At 38.8% G+C, this 19,384-nt stretch overlaps 1 protein-coding gene and 1 pseudogene across 6 annotated transcripts in view; both read left to right on the top strand.

Moving 5' to 3' along the window:
- RALGAPB (Ral GTPase activating protein non-catalytic subunit beta) overlaps nucleotides 1-19,384 on the top strand; it is a 106,216-nt gene that overhangs the window by 54,701 nt on the left and 32,131 nt on the right. For 4 of the 6 annotated variants that reach the window (XM_057528618.1, XM_007193131.3, XM_007193133.3 and 1 more), the window contains 5 exons: nucleotides 7,767-7,831; nucleotides 9,036-9,165; nucleotides 10,979-11,112; nucleotides 15,512-15,694; nucleotides 16,956-17,107. In XM_057528618.1, the coding sequence (XP_057384601.1) occupies nucleotides 7,767-7,831; nucleotides 9,036-9,165; nucleotides 10,979-11,112; nucleotides 15,512-15,694; nucleotides 16,956-17,107 (664 nt within the window). The remainder of the gene's footprint in view (nucleotides 1-7,766; nucleotides 7,832-9,035; nucleotides 9,166-10,978; nucleotides 11,113-15,511; nucleotides 15,695-16,955; nucleotides 17,108-19,384) is intronic. The other 2 variants (XM_028169291.2, XM_028169293.2) reach the window with 1 other exon arrangement.
- On the top strand, nucleotides 11,495-15,489 carry LOC130704836 (40S ribosomal protein S3-like; annotated as a pseudogene).

Below are 19,384 nucleotides of genomic sequence, written 5' to 3' on the forward strand. Positions count from 1 at the left end.
CTTTCCTTTCTGCCCACATTACTTCTGCCTCTGCCTCTTCCTCCTGCCTATTACGTACATGTGAAAATGTTTGGAGTTGGGTGTAATTCTGGAAGCCATGTGTGAACAGCCAAGAGGAGATTGAGGAGTAGCTGTTGCTGTGCCTCCTCCCTTTTTCCTTCTTATTTCCTGTTGGTTTTCTAATCCTACTGACTCTGTCTTAAGTGGCTCCTTATTATTATTGCCACTTACATATTTTAAACCCTTATCACCTCTCAGCTTGGTTACTGCAGCTGTCTCTTACTGTACTTCTGGTTTTTTATCAAAGCCAAGGGCATGGTCCTATGTGCAGGTACTCCAGGGAGAAAGAAGAGAATGGCATGGCTTTTATCCTTGAGCAAGTCTCATTGCAGAGATTGGAACGCCTTCACAGAGTACTCAGATAACAGCAGAAGGCAGTGCTGATCGCGTGTCATGTTGAGTGTCTTCAGGGTTGAGAAAGAAGAAACCAAAAGAGCAAGGAAACTTCATAGAGGGAAGTGGAAGTTAAATTGCATCTTGCAGGGCAAGATTTGAATAGGTGCCAGTGAGGTTAGGATTTCATTCCAGGAGAGGAGATAACAAGGCCAGAGAATTGGTGGTGGCAGTAGTGGTTGGAGTGGGTACTCAGGAAGTATAGTATGTTATGCAGCAAGAGGGGAATAAACAGGGAAGAGTAAATCCTTTCATTTTGGAAAGGAGTTGAAGGAACAGAGGTTAAATCTCGATGTGAGAGAGCCTCCAAATTACACTTTTTTAGGTTATTCAAATAACATCACTTGAAATCAGATAATTTCTACAGTTGATAGAGTATTTAGTTCCGCTTTATCCTTTTTCTGAAGAAGCTCCCTATGTGTGTTCCAAGGAAGAATCAGTTGTCGGTCTTGCCATAGATTGGCAAAGCTGTGTCTGTCCTCTCTTTATCCATAGTGCACAAGAGCACTCCCCCACTGGGATGAGAAGCAGTGTGCTAGGCTCACTATCTTGTTTCTGTCCTAGTCTTTCTAGGGCTATGAGTTCCTTGGTAATAAACACATACAGCTTGCCTTCAGAATATGCAGCCATGGGCGAGCCCAAAACCATTTGTAAAAAGCAGTTGGTCAGAAAGATATAGCTGTGATTTTTATTTTGTTATTTTATATTGAAAAGATCAGGGCTTCCCTGGTGGCGCAGTGGTTAAGAATCTGCCTGCCAAAGCAGGGGGCATGGGTTCAAGCCCTGATCCGGGAAGATCCCACATGCCACGGAGCAACTAAGCCCGTGCGCCATAACTACTGAGCCTGCGCACCACAACTACTGAGCCCGCGTGCCACAACTACTGAGCCCGCGTGCTACAACTACTGAAGGCTACGTGCCTAGAGCCCGTGCTCTGCCACAAGAGAAGGCACCGCAATGAGAAGCCCGCGCACCGCAAGGAAGAGTAGCCCCCGCTCACCGCAACTAGAGAAAGCCCGTGCGCAGCGACAAAGACCCAGTGCAGCCAAAAATAAATTTAAAAAATAAATAAATTTATTTAAAAAAGAGAAAGGAAAGATCAGAATCTGGTTTTGAAAGTATTACATAATATTTTTCTTAGTTTATATTACCCTCAAAATTGAGATGTTTACATCTGGTCTTTCACACCAATTAAAAAATACCTGAAAACGGTCTTTTTTTTTTTTTTTTTTTTACCATTTTAACTATATTTTTTCTTTTTTTTTCTTTTAATCAGTCATCAATTTTATACACATCACTGTATACATGTCAATCCCAATCGCCCAATTCAGCACACCACCATCCCCACCCCACCGCAGTTTTCCCCCTTGGTGTCCATACGTTTGTTCTCTACATCTGTGTCTCAGCTTCTGCCCTGCAACCCGGTTCACCTGTACCATTTTTCTAGGTTCCACATACATGTGTTAATATACGATATTTGTTTTTCTCTTTCTGACTTACTTCACTCTGTATGACAGTCTCTAGATCCATCTACGTCTCAACAAATGACTCAATTTCGTTCCTTTTTATGGCTGAGTAATATTCCATTGTATATATGTACCACAACTTCTTTATCCATTCGTCTGTCGATGGGCATTCAGGTTGCTTCCATGACCTGGCTGTTGTAAATAGTGCTGCAATGAACATTGGGGTGCATGTGTCTTTTTGAATTACAGTTTTCTCTGGGTATATGCCCAGTAGTGGGATTGCTGGGTCATATGGTAATTCTACTTTTAGTTTTTTAAGGAACCTCCATACTGTTCTCCATAGTGGCTGTATCAATTTACATTCCCACCAACAGTGCAAGAGGGTTCCTTTTTCTCCACACCCTCTCCAGCATTTGTTGTTTGTAGATTTTCTGATGATGCCCATTCTAACTGGTGTGAGGTGATACCTCATTGTAGTTTTGATTTGCATTTCTCTAATAATTAGTGATGTTAAGCATCTTTTCATGTGCTTTGTGGCCATCTGTATATCTTCTTTGGAGAAATGTCTATTTAGGTCTTCTGCCCATTTTTGGATTGGGTTGTTTGTTTCTTTAATATTGAACTGAATGAGCTGTTTATATAGTTTGGAGATTAATCCTTTGTCCATTGATTCGTTTGCAAATATCTTCTCCCATTCTGAGTGTTGTCTTTTCGTCTTGTCTATGGTTTCCTTTGCTGTGCAAAAGCTTTTAAGTTTCATTAGGTCCCATTTGTTTATTTTTGTTTTTATTTCTATTACTCTAGGAGGTGGATCAAAAAAGATCTTGCTGTGATTTATGTCAAAGAGTGTTCTTCCTATGTTTTCCTCTAAGAGTTTTATAGTGTCCAGTCTTACATTTAGGTCTCTAATCCATTTTGAGTTTATTTTTGTGTATGGTGTTAGGGAGTATTCTAATTTCATTCTTTTACATGTAGCTGTCCAGTTTTCCCAGCACCACTTATTGAAGAGACTGTCTTTTCTCCATTGTATATCTTTGCCTCCTTTGTCATAGATTAGATGACCATAGGTGCGTGGGTTTATCTCTGGGCTTTCTATCTTGTTCCATTGATCTGTGTTTCTGTTTTTGTGCCAGTACCATATTGTCTTGATGACTGTAGCTTTGTAGTAGAGTCTGAAGTCAGGGAGTCTGATTCCTCCAGCTCCGTTTTTTTCCCTCAAGACTGCTTTGGCTATTCGGGGTCTTTTGTGTCTCCATACAAATTTTAAGATGATTTTTTCTAGTTCCGTAAAAAATGCCATTGGTAATTTGATAGGGATTGCATTGAATCTGTAGATTGCTTTGGGTAGTATAGTCATTTTCACAATATTGATTCTTCCAATCCAAGAACATGGTATATCTCTCCATCTGTTGGTATCATCTTTCATTTCTTTCATCAGTGTCTTGCAGTTTTCTGCATACAGGTCTTTTGTCTCCCTAGGTAGGTTTATTCCTAGGTATTTTATTCTTTTTGTTGCAATGGTAAATGGGAGTGTTTCCATAATTTCTCTTTCAGATTTTTCATCATTAGTGTATAGGAATGCAAGAGATTTCTGTGCATTAATTTTGTATCCTGCAACTTTACCAAATTCATTAATTAGCTCTAGTAGTTTTCTGGTAGCATCTTTAGGATTCTCTATGTATAGTATCATGTCATCTGCAAACAGTGACAGTTTTACTTCTTCTTTTCCGATTTGTATTCCTTTTATTTCTTTTTCTTCTCTGATTGCTGTGGCTAGGACTTCCAAAACTATGTTGAATAATAGTGGTGAGAGTGGACATCCTTGTCTCATTCCCGATCTTAGAGGAAATGGTTTCAGTTTTTCACCATTGAGAATGATGTTTGCTGTGGGTTTGTCATATATGGCCTTTATTATGTTGAGGTAGGTTCCCTCTATGCCCACTTTCTGGAGAGTTTTTATCATAAATGGGTGTTGAATTTTGTCAAAAGCTTTTTCTGCATCTATTGAGATGATCATACGGTTTTTCTTCTTCAATTTGTTAATATGGTGTATCACATTGATTGATTTGCGTATATTGAAGAATCCTTGCATCCCTGGGATAAATCCCACTTGATCGTGGTGTATGATCCTTTTAATGTGCTGTTGGATTCTGTCTGCTAGTATTTTGTTGAGGATTTTTGCATCTATATTCGTCAGTGATATGGGTCTGTAATTTTCTTTTTTTGTAGTATCTTGGTCTGGTTTTGGTATCAGGGTGATGGTGGCCTCATAGAATGAGTTTGGGAGTGTTCCTTCCTCTGCAATTTTTTGGAAGAGTTTGAGAAGGATGGGTGTTAGCTCTTCTCTAAATGTTTGATAGAATTCACCTGTGAAGCCATCTGGTCCTGGACTTTTGTTTGTTGGAAGATTTTTAATCACAGTTTCAATTTCATTACTTGTGATTGGTCTGTTCATATTTTCTGTTTCTTCCTGGTTCAGTCTTGGAAGGTTATCCCTTTCTAAGAATGTGTCCATTTCTTCCAGGTTGTCCATTTGATTGGCATAGAGTTGCTTGTAGTAGTCTCTTAGGATGCTTTGTATTTCTGCAGTGTCTGTTGTAACTTCTCCTTTTTCATTTCTGATTTTATTGATTTGAGCCCTCTCCCTCTTTTTCTTGATGAGTCTGGCTAATGGCTTATCAATTTTGTTTATCTTCTCAAAGAACCAGCTTTTAGTTTTATTGATCTTTGCTGTTGTTTTCTTTGTTTCTATTTCTTTATTTCTGCTCTGATCTTTATGATTTCTTTCCTTCTGCTAACTGTGTTTTGTTTGTTCTTCTTTCTGTAGTTCCTTTAAGTGTAAGGTTAGATTGTTTATTTGAGATTTTTCTTGTGTCTTGAGGTAGGCTTGTATAGCTATAAACTTCCCTCTTAGAACTGCTTTTGCTGCATCCCATAGGTTTTGGATCGTCGTGTTTTCATTGTCATTTGTCTCTAAGTATTTTTTGATTTCCTCTTTGATTTCTTCAGTGATCTCTTGGTTATTTAGTAATGTATTGTTTAGCCTCCATGTGTTTGTGTTTTTTACATTTTTTTCCCTGTAATTCATTTCTAATCTCATAGCGTTTTGGTCAGAAAAGATGCTTGATATGATTTCAATTTTCTTAAATTTACTGAGGCTTGATTTGTGAACCAAGATGTGATCTATCCTGGAGAATGTTCCGTGCGCACTTGAGAAGAACGTGTAATCTGCTGTTTTTGGATGGAATGTCCTATAAATATCAATTAAATCTATCTGGTCTATTGTGTCATTTAAAGCTTTTCCTCTTTTATAGCTGTTAGCATTTGCCTTATGTATTGAGGTGCTCCTATGTTGGGTGCATATATATTTATAATTGTTATATCTTCTTCTTGGATTGATCCCTTGATCATTATGTAGTGTCCTTCCTTGTCTCTTGTAACATTCTTTATTTTAAAGTCTATTTTATCTGATATGAGTATTGCTACTCCAGCTTTCTTTTGATTTCCATTTGCATGGAATATCTTTTTCCATCCCCTCACGTTCAGTTTATATGTGTCCCTAGGTCTGAAGTGGGTCTCTGGTAGACAGCATACATATGGGTCTTGTTTTTGTATCCATTCCGCAAGCCTGTGTCTTTTGGTTGGAGCATTTAATCCATTCACGTTTAAGGTAATTATCGATATGTATGTTCCTATGACCATTTTCTTAATTGTTTTGGGTTTGTTTTTGTAGGTCCTTTTCTTCTCTTGTGTTTCCCACTTAGAGAAGTTCCTTTAGCATTTGTTGTAGAGCTGGTTTGGTGGTGCTGAATTCTCTTAGCTTTTGCTTGTCTGTAAAGCTTTTGATTTCTCCATCAAATCTAAATGAGATCCTTGCCAGGTAGAGTAATCTTGGTTGTAGGTTCTTCCCTTTCATCACTTTAAGTATATCATGCCACTCCCCTCTGGCTTGTAGAGTTTCTGCTGAGAAATCAGCTGTTAACCTTATGGGAGTTCCGTTGTATGTTATTTGTCGTTTTTCCCTTGCTGCTTTCAATAATTTTTCTTTGTCTTTAATTTTTGCCAATTTGATTACTATGTGTCTCAGTGTGTTTCTCCTTGGGTTTATGCTGTATGGGACTCTCTGCGCTTCCAGGACTTGGGTGACTATTTCCTTTCCCATGTTAGAAAAGTTTTCAACTATAATCTCTTCAAATATTTTCTCTGGTCCTTTCTCTCCCTCTTCTCCTTCTGGGACCCCTATAATGCGAATGTTGTTGCATTTAATGTTGTCCCAGAGGTCTCTTAGGCTGTCTTCGTTTCTTTTCATTCTTTTTTCTTTATTCTGTTCCGCAGCATTGAATTCCACCATTCTGTCTTCCAGGTCACTTATCCGTTCTTCTGCCTCAGTTATTCTGCTATTGATTCCTTCTAGTGTAGTTTTCATTTCAGTTATTGCATTGGTCATCTCTGTTTGTTTGTTCTTTAATTCTTCTAGGTCTTTGTTAATCATTTCTTGCATCTTCTCGATCTTTGCCTCCATTCTTATTCTGAGGTCCTGGATCATCTTCACTATCATTATTGTGAATTCTTTTTCTGGAAGGTTGCCTATCTCCACTTCATTTAGTTGTTTTTCTGGGGTTTTTTCTTGTTCCTTCATCTGGTATATAGCCCTCTGCCTTTTCTGTCTTTCTGTGAATGTGGTTTTTGTTCCACAGGCTGCAGGATTGTAGTTTTTCTTGCTTCTGGTGTCTGCCCTCTGTTGGTTGAGGCTATCTAAGAGGCTTGATGGGAGGCTTTGGTGGTGGGTAGAGCTGACTGTTTCTGTGGCGGCCAGAGCTCAGTAAAACTTTAATCCACTTGACTGTTGATGGGTGGGGCTGGGTTCCCTCCCTGTTGGTTGTTTTGCCTGAGGCAACCCAACACTGGAGCCTACCTGGGCTCTTTGGTGGGGCTAATGACAGACTCTGGGAGGGCTCACGCCAAGGAGTACTTCCCAGAACTTCTGCTGCCAGTGTCCTTGTCCCCACGGTGAAACAGGGCCACCCCCCGCCTCTGCAGAAGACCTTCCAACACTAGCAGGTAGGTCTGGTTCAGTCTCCCCCAGGGTCACTGCTCCTTCCCCTGGGTCCCGATGCGCACACTGTTTTGTGTGCGCCCTCCAAGAGTGGAGTCTCTGTTTCCCCCAGTCCTGTCGAAGTCCTGCAGTCAATTCCCACTAGGCTTCAAAGTCTGTTCTCTATGAATTCCTCCTCCTGTTGTCGGACCCCCAGGTTGGGAAGCCTGACGTGGGGCTCAGAACCTTCACTCCAGTGGGTGGACTTCTGTGGTATAAGTGTTCTCCAGTTTGTGAGTCACCCACCCAGCAGTTATGGGATTTGATTTTACTCTGATTGCGCCCCTCCTACCGTCTCATTGTGGCTTCTCCTTTGTCTTTGGATGTGGGGTATCTTTTTTGGTGAGTTCCAGTGTCTTCCTGTCGATGATTGTCCAGCAGCTAGTTGTGATTCTGGTGTTCTCGCAAGAGGGAGTGAGAGCACGTCCTTGTACTCCGCCATCTTGGTTCCTCCTCTGAAAACGGTCATTTTGTTATATATATAAAGCAAAGTTTGACCTTAAGATTTTTTTTTTTTTGACCTTCAGATTTATTTTAGGAAAACGTCATTTTAAAATTTGGGGGAGAGATCAGGAGATTAGGTCATTTCTAAAGAATATCTTTTCTGACCAACCAATGGATTTATTAGTAATTTTGTGGAACTTTCAGGAATACTCAGCTAAAGTAATATTCTTATCTCTGTCTTAATGGAGCTGTTTTAGCCATTTTAGTATTCTTGTCATGTATTTAAATGTATTTTTTTGTTGTTTCAGGGGCAATGTTAAATATTGTTCAAGATTCAGCACTTTTAGAAGCCATTGGTTGCCAGATGGAGATGGTAAGAAGCATACAACATGTAATTTGTCAGAGAATATCAACTTCTGTTTTTATGTAAATTATATTCCAAAATGTCTGTCCTTGTGTTTTTTAAAGGCATTTGTTTGTAAATTCAGCTCATTGATTCAGAAAGGATCCTTTTTAAAATATCTATTTTGAGGTTTTTTCTTACCTTTCAGTGCCTCATCAGGTCCCTGAGAGATTCTGCATGAGAGAAATTCCAGCTAAACACTGTCTTCATTCCTGGACAGTGTTTACTTAAAGCTCTTACTTCTTTTGCTGTGTTGGTGAATTGGCTTGAATAATCTAGAAAAAGCCCCCTACTCCATAATTCCTTGTATCCCTTGTAAATCTAGTGTTGGCTGTAAACAGCATCTAGTTTATTCTTTTCTATCTCATCAGCTCTTTCTGGCCCCTCTAGACCAAAGTTTGAAGATCCCCCCAAAGCATCAATGCTTCTAAATCAAAAAAACTTTCCAGAGACTCCCAGTTCCCCCTGCTTCTGTCTTCAAGATATGTGATCCCTCTACCTGGAGTAGAGGTGGGGCAGTGGGTGGGTGGGGAATTAATAGAGTATACTGGAGTGAGATGGGTGGATGTTGGATGGGTGGTCAAGTTATTATTAAGGAAATTATGTTCATGTCCCAGTAGGTGGCTAATAACAGTCACCTTATCTGGATAAAATGAATTGTGTTTGTAGGGGAAGAAAATGAGGAATGTCTTTAACAGATACCTTTGTTAGCCCCTATACATACAGGAGTTAATCATATGTTTTATTGTTTGTGTTTTATCATATAACTACATTTGAAAGTTGTTTGTTTATTTGTGTTTTGTTTTTTTAAGATTGTATTCCTGTTCTGATGTTTTGCTTGGGAAGCACTAGGGTATTTCTGTAAGGACCCAGAGTCATTAGCTAGTGAAGTCTAGTGAAGATGGAAAAGGTCTGGCCCTTTTAAACAGCAGCAAAGAAAACCCCAGAATGGGCACCCTCTAATCATCAGACCCTTGATACCTCCAATAGGTGGTGTTTATGTGAAAACACCACAGCAGTTTTAATCCTTTGTCAATTTTTATCTATGTATCAGTTTGTGCTGTTTAGCTGGCACATTCCATTTTATCAACATGGCTTTAGTGATTGACTTCTGTCTATACTTGTAAACTATGGGTCTAGCTGTCAAATATTTGATTCATTTTTATTTGACTAGGGTGGTGGAGAAAATAACTTCAAGAGTCATAGTCGCACGAATAGTGGTATTAGTTCAGCAAGTGGTGGAAGCACGGAGCCCACAACTCCTGACAGTGAAAGACCTGCTCAGGCTCTCCTAAGAGATTATGGTAATCCATGTTTGGTTTTTTTTGAAATCTAAAGTTTATAGAATAACTTTTAATGCACAGATATACAAAACAAGCAAAGAAATTTTAAACGAGATTTTAAGTTCATGACTTTTATGTATCTAAGTGTAACAGAGAGACTATTAGTCCAAAACATTAAGAAAAAGAGAACATTTAGCTCTGTAGCTTTTAGTAGTTAGATTTGGGGTGGTTTCTTAGATTTTATAAGTGATTATAATGTGTGGTTAGGAAACATTTCTGAATTCTGTACCAGGCGCTAGTAGTACAGAGTCAAATAGGATTTACCCTCTGCCTCAGAGTCTAATGGCAGAGTCAGCCAGTATATCAGTTTTTGCAGTGTGGTAAGGGTGGGTGATGGTTTATGCATTAGATGGCAACCCAGAGGAGAGTCTGTCTTTGTGTTTGAAGGCTATATACCCTACTATATCTGGTTAGATTCTTCAGTCACAAAATGTAAGAAAGAGTAAGGAAACACTTGCCATTAGAGCATCCTATTCAATAATGTCCTTTATCCTGGGCAGTTACTTTATGGGTTCTGTGAGTTTATGGGTGCCTTTATGTTTTTACACATAAATACTAATGGTGTATTGAATCTATGAGTATTAATCCAGCTAGATTGGGATGAAATCTAGCTCCTTAGATATGAGCTTAATTTTTTTAATCATTTGGAGAGTTCATGAGCCCAGGAGTCCAGGCATATTTCAGTGATTTAAGTTTGTTTTAAGTATCCTTCAGCATGTCAGATACATAAGGTCATTATGTGGCTATTAAACACATTTAAATATTGCATTTATGAAGAAGTTATTTAATTGCTGTCTTACTCATTATGCTTGTGGATTTAAGTGTAGGTGAAAATTTGTTTTATTTTTCATGTTTCTAAGACGCTTTTAAACTAAAGAAATTTTTGCATTATTATATGTGTTCTAATATAAATGTTTGAAGTGGTTATTGTTTGTTTCAGTATTTTGAACTGGTGTTAGTGAGTTCTGCTTGTAATGTCATAAAGTATTTTTCCTAAGAAATCCAGATTTGTGTTAGTGTTGCATGAATGTCTCTCTTTAATGATCATTCCTTTTTTTGTTGTCACTGCCCTCTTTCTGATAGGATCGACAGGTATAATGTCCCTAAAGCTTCCTTTATAAATTCAATTTAATTTGTCCTAATTTATTATTAACTAAGTAGTAATTACTTTTAAATATAGAATTGGAGGCTAAATAAAAACACAATAACTTGGTTATTTAATTTTTTTAGAAGTATTAAAGTTGTCTTAGAGAATTCAATGTTAAAATTTGTTTGAAAAGGGATTGCATGTAACTTTTGGTGGTTTAAACCCTGAAAATAATTTCAATAGATGCTTTAGGGTAATTCCCAGCATCTGAGGAGATTCTAAAGTTTGAATTCTTTCCTCTATAAAATTCCAAGGAAATAATTGATAGCCTTTTCATTGTTTTGCTTTTTTTTTTTTTAATGTAACTCTGTGATTTAATTTAGAAGTTTTAAGATTTACATTGTTATAAGAATGATATTGAAACTTTCAAATCCCAGTAGATGTCTGTATGAAAGTACCTGAGCTGGGAGCTAGAAGCTGCTCTGGTCCAGTGTGTATGCCCTGTGCACTGTTGTTAGTCAGGCTTGACGCTCAGGCCAGTGGGGCGGGGAGCATAGCGCTGTGTGGGTGCCCATTGTGCTCACTGTGGCTGCTGTGGTCTGTGCCTAGTGGAATGCTGTGCTTCTCGTTACTAATGCTTAGTTGTTTTCCCTCCCTGTGGGATGTGGCATTGGGGTTATATCCTAGCTCTTAATACAGATTCAGCTGCCGGGCTCCTGATTCGCAGCATTCATCTCGTCACCCAAAGACTCAATTCCCAGTGGCGGCAAGACATGAGCATATCACTGGCAGCTCTAGAGCTCCTCTCTGGCCTGGCGAAGGTGAGAAGGACAATCCTTTTATTTTAGCCCAGCGGCCTTGGACTATGGCTCTTTTTTCTGTACCTCCTGACCCCTTCTTGGGGTATTGCGGTGTTGGTTATATTCAATGCAGTTGATATCAAGGTGTGCAGAAATGAGCCTCCAAGTGAGATTTTACAAAATGATCTTTAGTATTTTGTTTAATAGGTTCAAAGAGTGTGAATGATATTTTTTGCTGTTAAATTACTGGAAACATTTCGATACTTGCTATTCATTTGTACATAATAATAGAATACCTGTTGATTTATACCTGTTGATTTTGTATTTGCTTATAATACCCTTAAATTTTCAACAACATTTTGTGCCATTATAAGATCATCTAACTTCAATGAACAAATGCAGATTTGGCAACAAAAGAAAAGCTTACCCTAAAATATGCCATTTGGGACTACCTGTGATTCTTCCATCTTCCATTATCAGAGATAAGTGAAAATTGGCTATATTTTCAAATTTCTTTCATAGCTCTTTTTCAGTTTTGTGGAACCTTAGAGCTGGGTGTCCATTTGCATTTCTCTAAGTATTTTCTTTTTTTTTTTACTGCGGTAAAATTCACATAACATAAAATTATCCTTTTAAAGTGAACAATTCAGTGCCTATTAGTACTTTCACCGTGTTGTGCAACCACCACCTCTATCTAGTTCCAAAACATTTATAACCCCAAAAAGAACCCTGTACCCATTAAGTGGTTGTTTCCTGGTCTCCGTTTCCCCTAATCCCTAACAACCACCAATCTGCATTCTGTCTCTATGGATTTACCTATTTTGGATATTTCTTATAAATTAAATCATACAACCTATGACCTTTTATGTATGGCTTCCTTCACCTAATATGTTTTTGAGGTTGATTTATGTTGTAGAGTCTGTCACAACTTCATTCCATTTTATGGTTGAATGGTATTCCATTATATTTATGTACCAATTTGTCCGTTCCTCTGTTGCACATTTGGGCTGTTTCTAGTTTTTGGCTATTGTGAATAGTGCTGCTATGAACATGGACATACATGTGTTTATTTGAATACCAATTTTCAGTTGTTTTGGGTATATACCTAGGAGTGGAATTGCTGGGTCGTATGGTAATTCTATATTTAACTTTTTGAGGAGCTGCCAAACTGTTGTCCACAGCGACTGAATCACTTTACGTTTCCGCCAGTGATATAGGAGGGTTCCAATTTCTCCACATCTTCACTAACATCTAAATGTTTTCTTATCTGTAAAATGGGCAGGATTATCTTCTTTATAACACCTGGTGATGTGAGGATGAAATGAAATGAAATATATAGAACACTTTGTAAACACAAAGGTGATGTACACACATAAGGTGATACTGTCTGAGATAAAATTTAAGCCCTCGTTTTACAGATGAGGGGACAGGTAAACAGAGGGTGTGACTTACCTAAGTTATGAGAGACAAAATAGGCAAGAAAACCTGAGATGTTCTCACCACCACTTAGAGCTTACCTTTACCTCAGAGATTCTCAAGGATAGATGAAATGGCCATAGTTTTGTGAGGAGCAGTATTGATGCAGAAGGTAAGAATAGCCATTTGTGAGACATGCAGGACCACACTGTCTTTGAGAGCAAGGTACTGTTGCCTGTGACCTTCAGTACACTTGCAGTGGTAAGGAATAATTAGTCCTAGATGGAGTGCTCTCTGGACCTAACAAACCATAAAGGGCTAACACTACGTGATTTCAAGACTTGCTGTATAAAGCTATGGTAATCAAAACAGTCTGGTATTGGTATAGGGTTAGACAACTAGATCAACAGCGTAGTATATAGGGAGTCCAGAAATAGATCCACACATGTATGGACATCTGATTTTTGACAAAGGTGCCATGATAATTCAAAGGAGAAAGGATAGTGTTTTCAACAAATGGTGCTGGAACAATCAGATATTCATATACCAAAAAAAAAAAAAGAACTTTGATTCATACTTTGTACTATGTACAAAAATTACCTCATAATGGATTATAGACCTAAATATAAAACCTAAACTCTAAACTTCTAGAAGAAATAATGGGAGAAAAATCTTTATTGGTTGTACAGAGATTTGGGTTGTACAAAGATTTCTTAGATATTACACCATAGAGGAACAAACTATTAAATTGGACTTTATTAAAATTAAAAACTACCATTCTTCAAAAAATACTGTTAAGAGAATGAGATGACAAGTCACAGATTGGGAGAAAATCTTTACAGAGTATGTATGTGGTGAGGGACCTGTATCCAGATCATATAAAGAATTCTCAAAACTCAGTAATAGCCTTTCGTTTTGGTGTGTGCAGTAGTAATATGGTGGTGAAAATTTCCAAGAACAGGACGTTTGTTGTTGATGGCTTTTTCAGAATTAAACTGAATGAGTTCCTCACTCAGGCTGGCTGAAGATGACTGCTCTGGAATTGAGGTCTGAATTATACCAACCAGGACAGAAATCATTACCTTGGCCTTCAGGAGCAGAATGTTCTTGGTGAGAAGAATCCAGGAATTGACTGATGTAGTTCAGAAGAAGTGTGGATTCCGTGAGGGCTACGTAGAGCTTTGTGCTGAAGAGGTGGCCACACGAGGTCTGTGTGCCATTGCCCAGACAGAATCTCTGCATTACAGACTGCTAGGAGGGCTTGCTCTGCAGAGAGCCTGCTGCGGGGTGCTGCAGTTCATCATGGAGAGGGGGGCCAAGGGCTACAGGGTCATGGATGTCAGGGAAACTCCAAGGACAGAGGGCTGAATCCATGAAGTTTCTGGATGGTGTGATGATCCACGGTGGGGACCCCGTTAACTACTATATTGATACCCCTGTGTGTCAGTGTTGTGCTGGGCATCAGAGTGAAGATCATCTTGTCCTGGGATCCAAGTGGTAAGACTGGCCCTAAGAAGCCCCTTTCTGACCACATGAACATTGTGGACTCTAAGGATGAGATATTATCCACCATTTCCATCTTGGGACAGAAGGATAGGAAGCCAGAGCTACCTGCCATGCTCGAGCCAGTCCCCACTGCATAACATGGTCTTCTTGGCACCTGGATCTGGAGTCTGGATGTTGCTTTGTAAAGGCCTTTAATACAATCTTTTAAAAAGACAGTATAACAATGACAGCAAAAGCCCTCAATAATACAACAAACAACCCAATTTTAAAATGGGCAAAAGATTGGACAAATATTTTACCAAAGAAGATATACTGATGGCAAATAAGCACATGAAAAGATGCTCATTATCATTACTTACTAGGGAAATGTAATTAAAATCACAGTGAGATACCACTCCATACCTTTTAGGATGGTTAAAATTTAAAAGACTGACCATACCAAATGTTTGGTGTTGATATAGAAGAATTGGAGCTCTCATATACTGTTGAAGGGAATGTTAAATGGTGCAACCATTTTAGAAAACAGCTTGGCAGGTCCTTAAAAAAATAAACATGCATCTATCATATGATTCAATCAGTCCACTCCTAGAAAATAAAAGAGCATATACGTGTACAAAGACTTGTACATGAATGTTTATAGCAGCTTTATTTGTAATATTCAGAAGCTGGAAACAATCCAAATGCAACAGGTGACTGTATAAATTAATTGTGGTATAATACATATAATGGAATACTACTCAGCAATAAAAAGGAATGAACAACTGATACACACAAAAATGTGGATGAATGTCAAAATAATTGTGCTGAGTAAAAGAAGCCAGACTCTCTCCCTGACCCCCACCAAATAGTGCAGTACTCTATGATTTTATTTATATAGAACTCTAGAAAATGCAAGTTAACCTATAGTGACAGCAAATCAGCAGTAACCTAGGGAGGGGGCAGAAAGGAGTGAGAGGAAGGATTACAAAGGTGCATGAGATTTTGAGGGGTGATGAATATATCCACCGTCTTGATTGTTGTGATAGTTCACAGGTGTATACTTAGGCTAAAATTTATCAAATTTTACACTTTAAATATGTGTAGTTTACTATATGTTAATTATACCTCTGGGCAGCTGCACAGAACTTTGTAGCCCATAGAGCATTGCTGTGGGGTTGGGTTAGGGGGCTTAAAAAATGTGCACATGTTCCATTGCCAGCTATTCTTGTGATTTGTGGCAGTGATGAGTAGCTGCACCCCAGGAGTTTAGGTTTTAGAGCATGAAAAAGTATGCTAAAGTGAAATACTGTTTTAGGGTTTGAAAAATGCCCTCTATTTTTATAGAGTAGTATATGATAATACATCTGAAATGTTATGTTCTTCTATATAAATAATACTTTAAAAAGCAAGGCTTCCTGTGGTGTCTCATATTCTCAGAAAGGCTGGGCCTCAGTATTGAGTTTTTGACATTGGTACAGTGGTTCCTGGCTAACTGTGTTCACCGTACGAATACGCTCAGGTGAAGGTGATGGTTGACTCAGGTGACCGGAAGCGAGCCATCAGTTCTGTGTGCAGCTACATTGTGTACCAGTGTAGTCGGCCAGCTCCTCTTCACTCCCGGGATCTTCACTCCATGATCGTGGCAGCTTTTCAGTGTCTCTGTGTCTGGCTGACAGAGCACCCTGATATGCTTGATGAAAAGGTTAGTCTACTAGATCTTAAACCAGTAAATAGAAACAAAAATGTATGTTGGGAAAATATCTTTTGAAAGAGAATATCTAAATGTAAATACAACATTGCATACTTTAAACTGAATATACTTTTTATATTTCAGGAGAACACTTGTCCTAGTGAGCATAATTAAAAAACTGTCATCATACTTATATAGTTGACCCTTGAACAATATGAGGTTGAACTGTGTGGGTCCACTTATATGCAAATTTTTAAAAATAGTAAATACTACACTATTACATGATTCCTGATTGGTTGAACCCGTGAATGTGGAACTGTGGGTAAGGAGGAACCGCATATATAGATGGCTGACTATACATGTGGATTTTCGACTGAACTGAGGGTCAACACCTCTAACCCCCATGTTGTTCAGGGGTCAACTGTATTTGGTTGCAAATTAACCCATAGAGAAGTTCTTTTCAAAGATGGGGCTTTGAATAATTTATCTGTGAACTGTCAAAAGAGATGGCCAGTAGGTACTTTGGTCACCTGTCATCAAACCAAGAAGGGCAGTTGATAGCCAGGCTGCAAACCTAGAGCACTGCTTGTTCATAAAGGTTGCTTGCATCTAAAAATTTCATTTCACACATGTGTCTTTCTTTTCAAGTAGACAACATATCTAGGCTGCTTTCTCTACCATTGTTCCATGTAATACTTTTCTTATGGGAAGGCAGACAGTTATAAAGAATTCACAGTGTAAATAAAAGAAGAGATACCAGGTTTATTGGAAAATTATAGAGAGCTTTATATAGTTTTTAAAAAATAATACTGTTGATTAATTCTTAGTCATTTTCATGATGACTTGTAAAGTTATCTTACCAGAAATTGCTTTAAAATGTCAATAACCTATGAGCTTCCCTTTGAATAATGTAACATGTTTTACACCATCTAGGTTTAACTGAATTACTGTTACATCTCTTTCACTCGACCTTTCACGATTTACAGTCCATGGTAATTTTACAAGAATTGTGACTGATAAAATTGAATTGAATTTATCATTACTTATTATCTAAATCTCTTAACACTCAAATTTAGTGTTTTAAAGAGAAATTGGGGGAGGGGGACAAGTTTATTTTAATAAATTATTATGAAGTTAATATATACCTATTCAAGAAAATGAGAAATTAGAGTCCCACCACCAAAACACACCCATATTGACACTTTCATGTATTTCCTTGTCGTCTCATAAGATAGGTGTATTACGAAAGCTAATCTGCTTTTCCTTTTTCTAGGACTGTCTTAAGGAAGTGCTGGAGATTGTGGAACTGGGTATTTCAGGAAGCAAGTCCAAGAACAGTGAGCAAGAGGTCAAGTACAAAGGAGATAAGGAGCCAAACCCTGCATCTATGAGGGTAAAGGATGCTGCTGAAGCCACCCTAACATGGTATGAAAGTGACTGCACAGGGATTGTGCCTAAGAGTTAGATGGGATTAGATGTGATCCTATGTTGTTTCGTCTCCTCCCCAGTTGTTCAGCATTAAGTGACACAACCCCGTTTAGGATACTTTTTCTCCAGAAATAAAATGGAAAAGAAAATGTCTTGTTTTTTGGACCAAAGGAAACCAGGAACTTGGGGCTGAGAGTTTGGGTCCTTGTTTTTCTATACTGGTTGTCAGTTAATTCAAGTCATATCATTTTAGAGCTGGAAAGGATCTTGGAGAGCCTTACCCACCCCCTCACTTTGATGGCTGAGTCCAGAGACAGGGTATGTCCGTGGTCACACCATTAGGTCTCCTCCTTGCCAGCTCAGTGGTTTGTATTCTCTGCTATACCATTTATATTACATGTTATAGGTTCATTCAGCAAGATTTAGAAACTTCCTCTTATGAACTGGTAATAGGATTGTAAAGATAAATCAGATTCAGTTATCACCCTCAAAGAACTTCTTGTCCAGTAGGGAAGATAAGATGTGAACACAAATATCTATAATGCTAGTTAGATTAAATGCTCCAAGAGAAGAGGTACAAATGAAATGCCGGGGTGTTGGAAGGAGGAAATGAATACTTCCAGATTCGGGGAAATCAAAATAAGATTCCTAAGGAAAATGACATTGACCTGACTCTTAGAGAATGGATAAAGTTTGAGCTGTAAGTCAGGTTGCAGGGTGGTTAGGCAGCAAGAGAAGACTCCTGTGTCGAGCAGTTTGGTAGTGAAGGGACAGAGACAGGTTGGTATCTTGAAAAAGTATTAGAGAATTGAAAGAGTGTGTTTGGCCAGTTAGTGAGCAGAGTAGAAAGAGGGAAGAAAGGCAGTTTATCAACTGAAAGGAAGAGGTAGGTGGAGAAGATTAGGTGGAATTGGTAAAGATGGAAAGATGAGGCTTATGAAAGGGTAAATGTGGATGAGACCCCAGAACAGCATAAAAACAGGAAGGAGGAATGTCAAGTCAGTCTGGGTTGGCTCATCTTGGTCTTCTTGGTAAAGTGGTAGGTAAGACAGCTTATAGATTTGTATGTAAATCAGCCCTTACCAAGATCCCAGAATCTTTTATGAGTTCTGTGACCCATTGAAAGCTTCGCAGTAAAGTGTGCACAATAAAGTTGGGTGTATTTCAGTTCCTCACGGGCTTAGGTCATTCAGTAAAGTTTTAGAAGCGCACTTGCTTTAGTTCAGTCCTGCTCACTATGCTAATGATGGGCTTTCATTGACTTTGTGGAGGTTTGGCTAATAACTAGAAAATTAGAAAAATGTGATTGAGTACTAGAAATAGTAAAATTCCAGAGAGAAGACCATGTGTGGGCTGGGGCGGACTTAAAAGCATTATTAAAAAACTAAGACTTGATGTGTGTACCTTGAAGAGTAAGGAATATGGAGAAAGGGGGAAGGACATTTCTCACTGGGACTCTGCATTATATAAAAATAAGTTTGCTCCATCCTAGGCTGGATGGGACATTCCATTGAGAATATGATTGGCAGTGAGGATTGGATATGAGCTCGGAGTAAGTAGAGAGTCCTGGGATGCTTCCAGGACTAGCCAGTAGTTATCCAGGTGGCTCATCTGTCTTATCTCTGCTAGCAGCTCTACAAAAGGCATCTTCAGTTTTAAGTCGTGAAGAGGGCCCTGAAGAGTCATCATGAAACATATCCAAATCACGTTTTCTCTGTTCCCTCACAATTACAGCTTTATGTCAGTATCATTGCTGTTTTCCAGTTATGCAAACACAAAACTTTGACTCATTTTCTGATTTATCTCTGCTTTATCTATTATTCCCCATATGAAGCCAGTGACTGAGTCCAATAGACTTTACTTTTGAAAGTATTTCCTCCATTTGCTCTGACCTCAGATAGCATTCCCAGTCCAGGCCCTTACCACTTCTTGCCTGATTTCCCTGTTTTCAGTCTCTCACACTTTTCATTTTGCATCCTGTTGCTGAACTCATCATCTTAGGTACTGTGCTTATTCTGCTGCTTGAGTGATTGAAAACTGAATAGATTGCTGTTTACTGCCATATGGTGTGAAATTTTTGGTCTCGTTTTCAAGGCCCTCCTTGAGTCCCCCACTCAAACTGTCTGATCTTTCCCAGCACATCCCTTCTGCTACAGCTGGCAGGCCACTTGTGGCCGTGAAGTGCACATGTTCATACCTGTCTGTATACTTCCCCTGGGTTTCAGGACTTCCCTCTTCTCCTCTTGGCCACGTCCTCCATTGTTCGGTGCTCAC

This window comes from Balaenoptera acutorostrata, chromosome 15 (assembly GCF_949987535.1).
Source record: "Balaenoptera acutorostrata chromosome 15, mBalAcu1.1, whole genome shotgun sequence".
In the NCBI taxonomy this organism is placed as follows: domain Eukaryota; kingdom Metazoa; phylum Chordata; class Mammalia; order Artiodactyla; family Balaenopteridae; genus Balaenoptera; species Balaenoptera acutorostrata.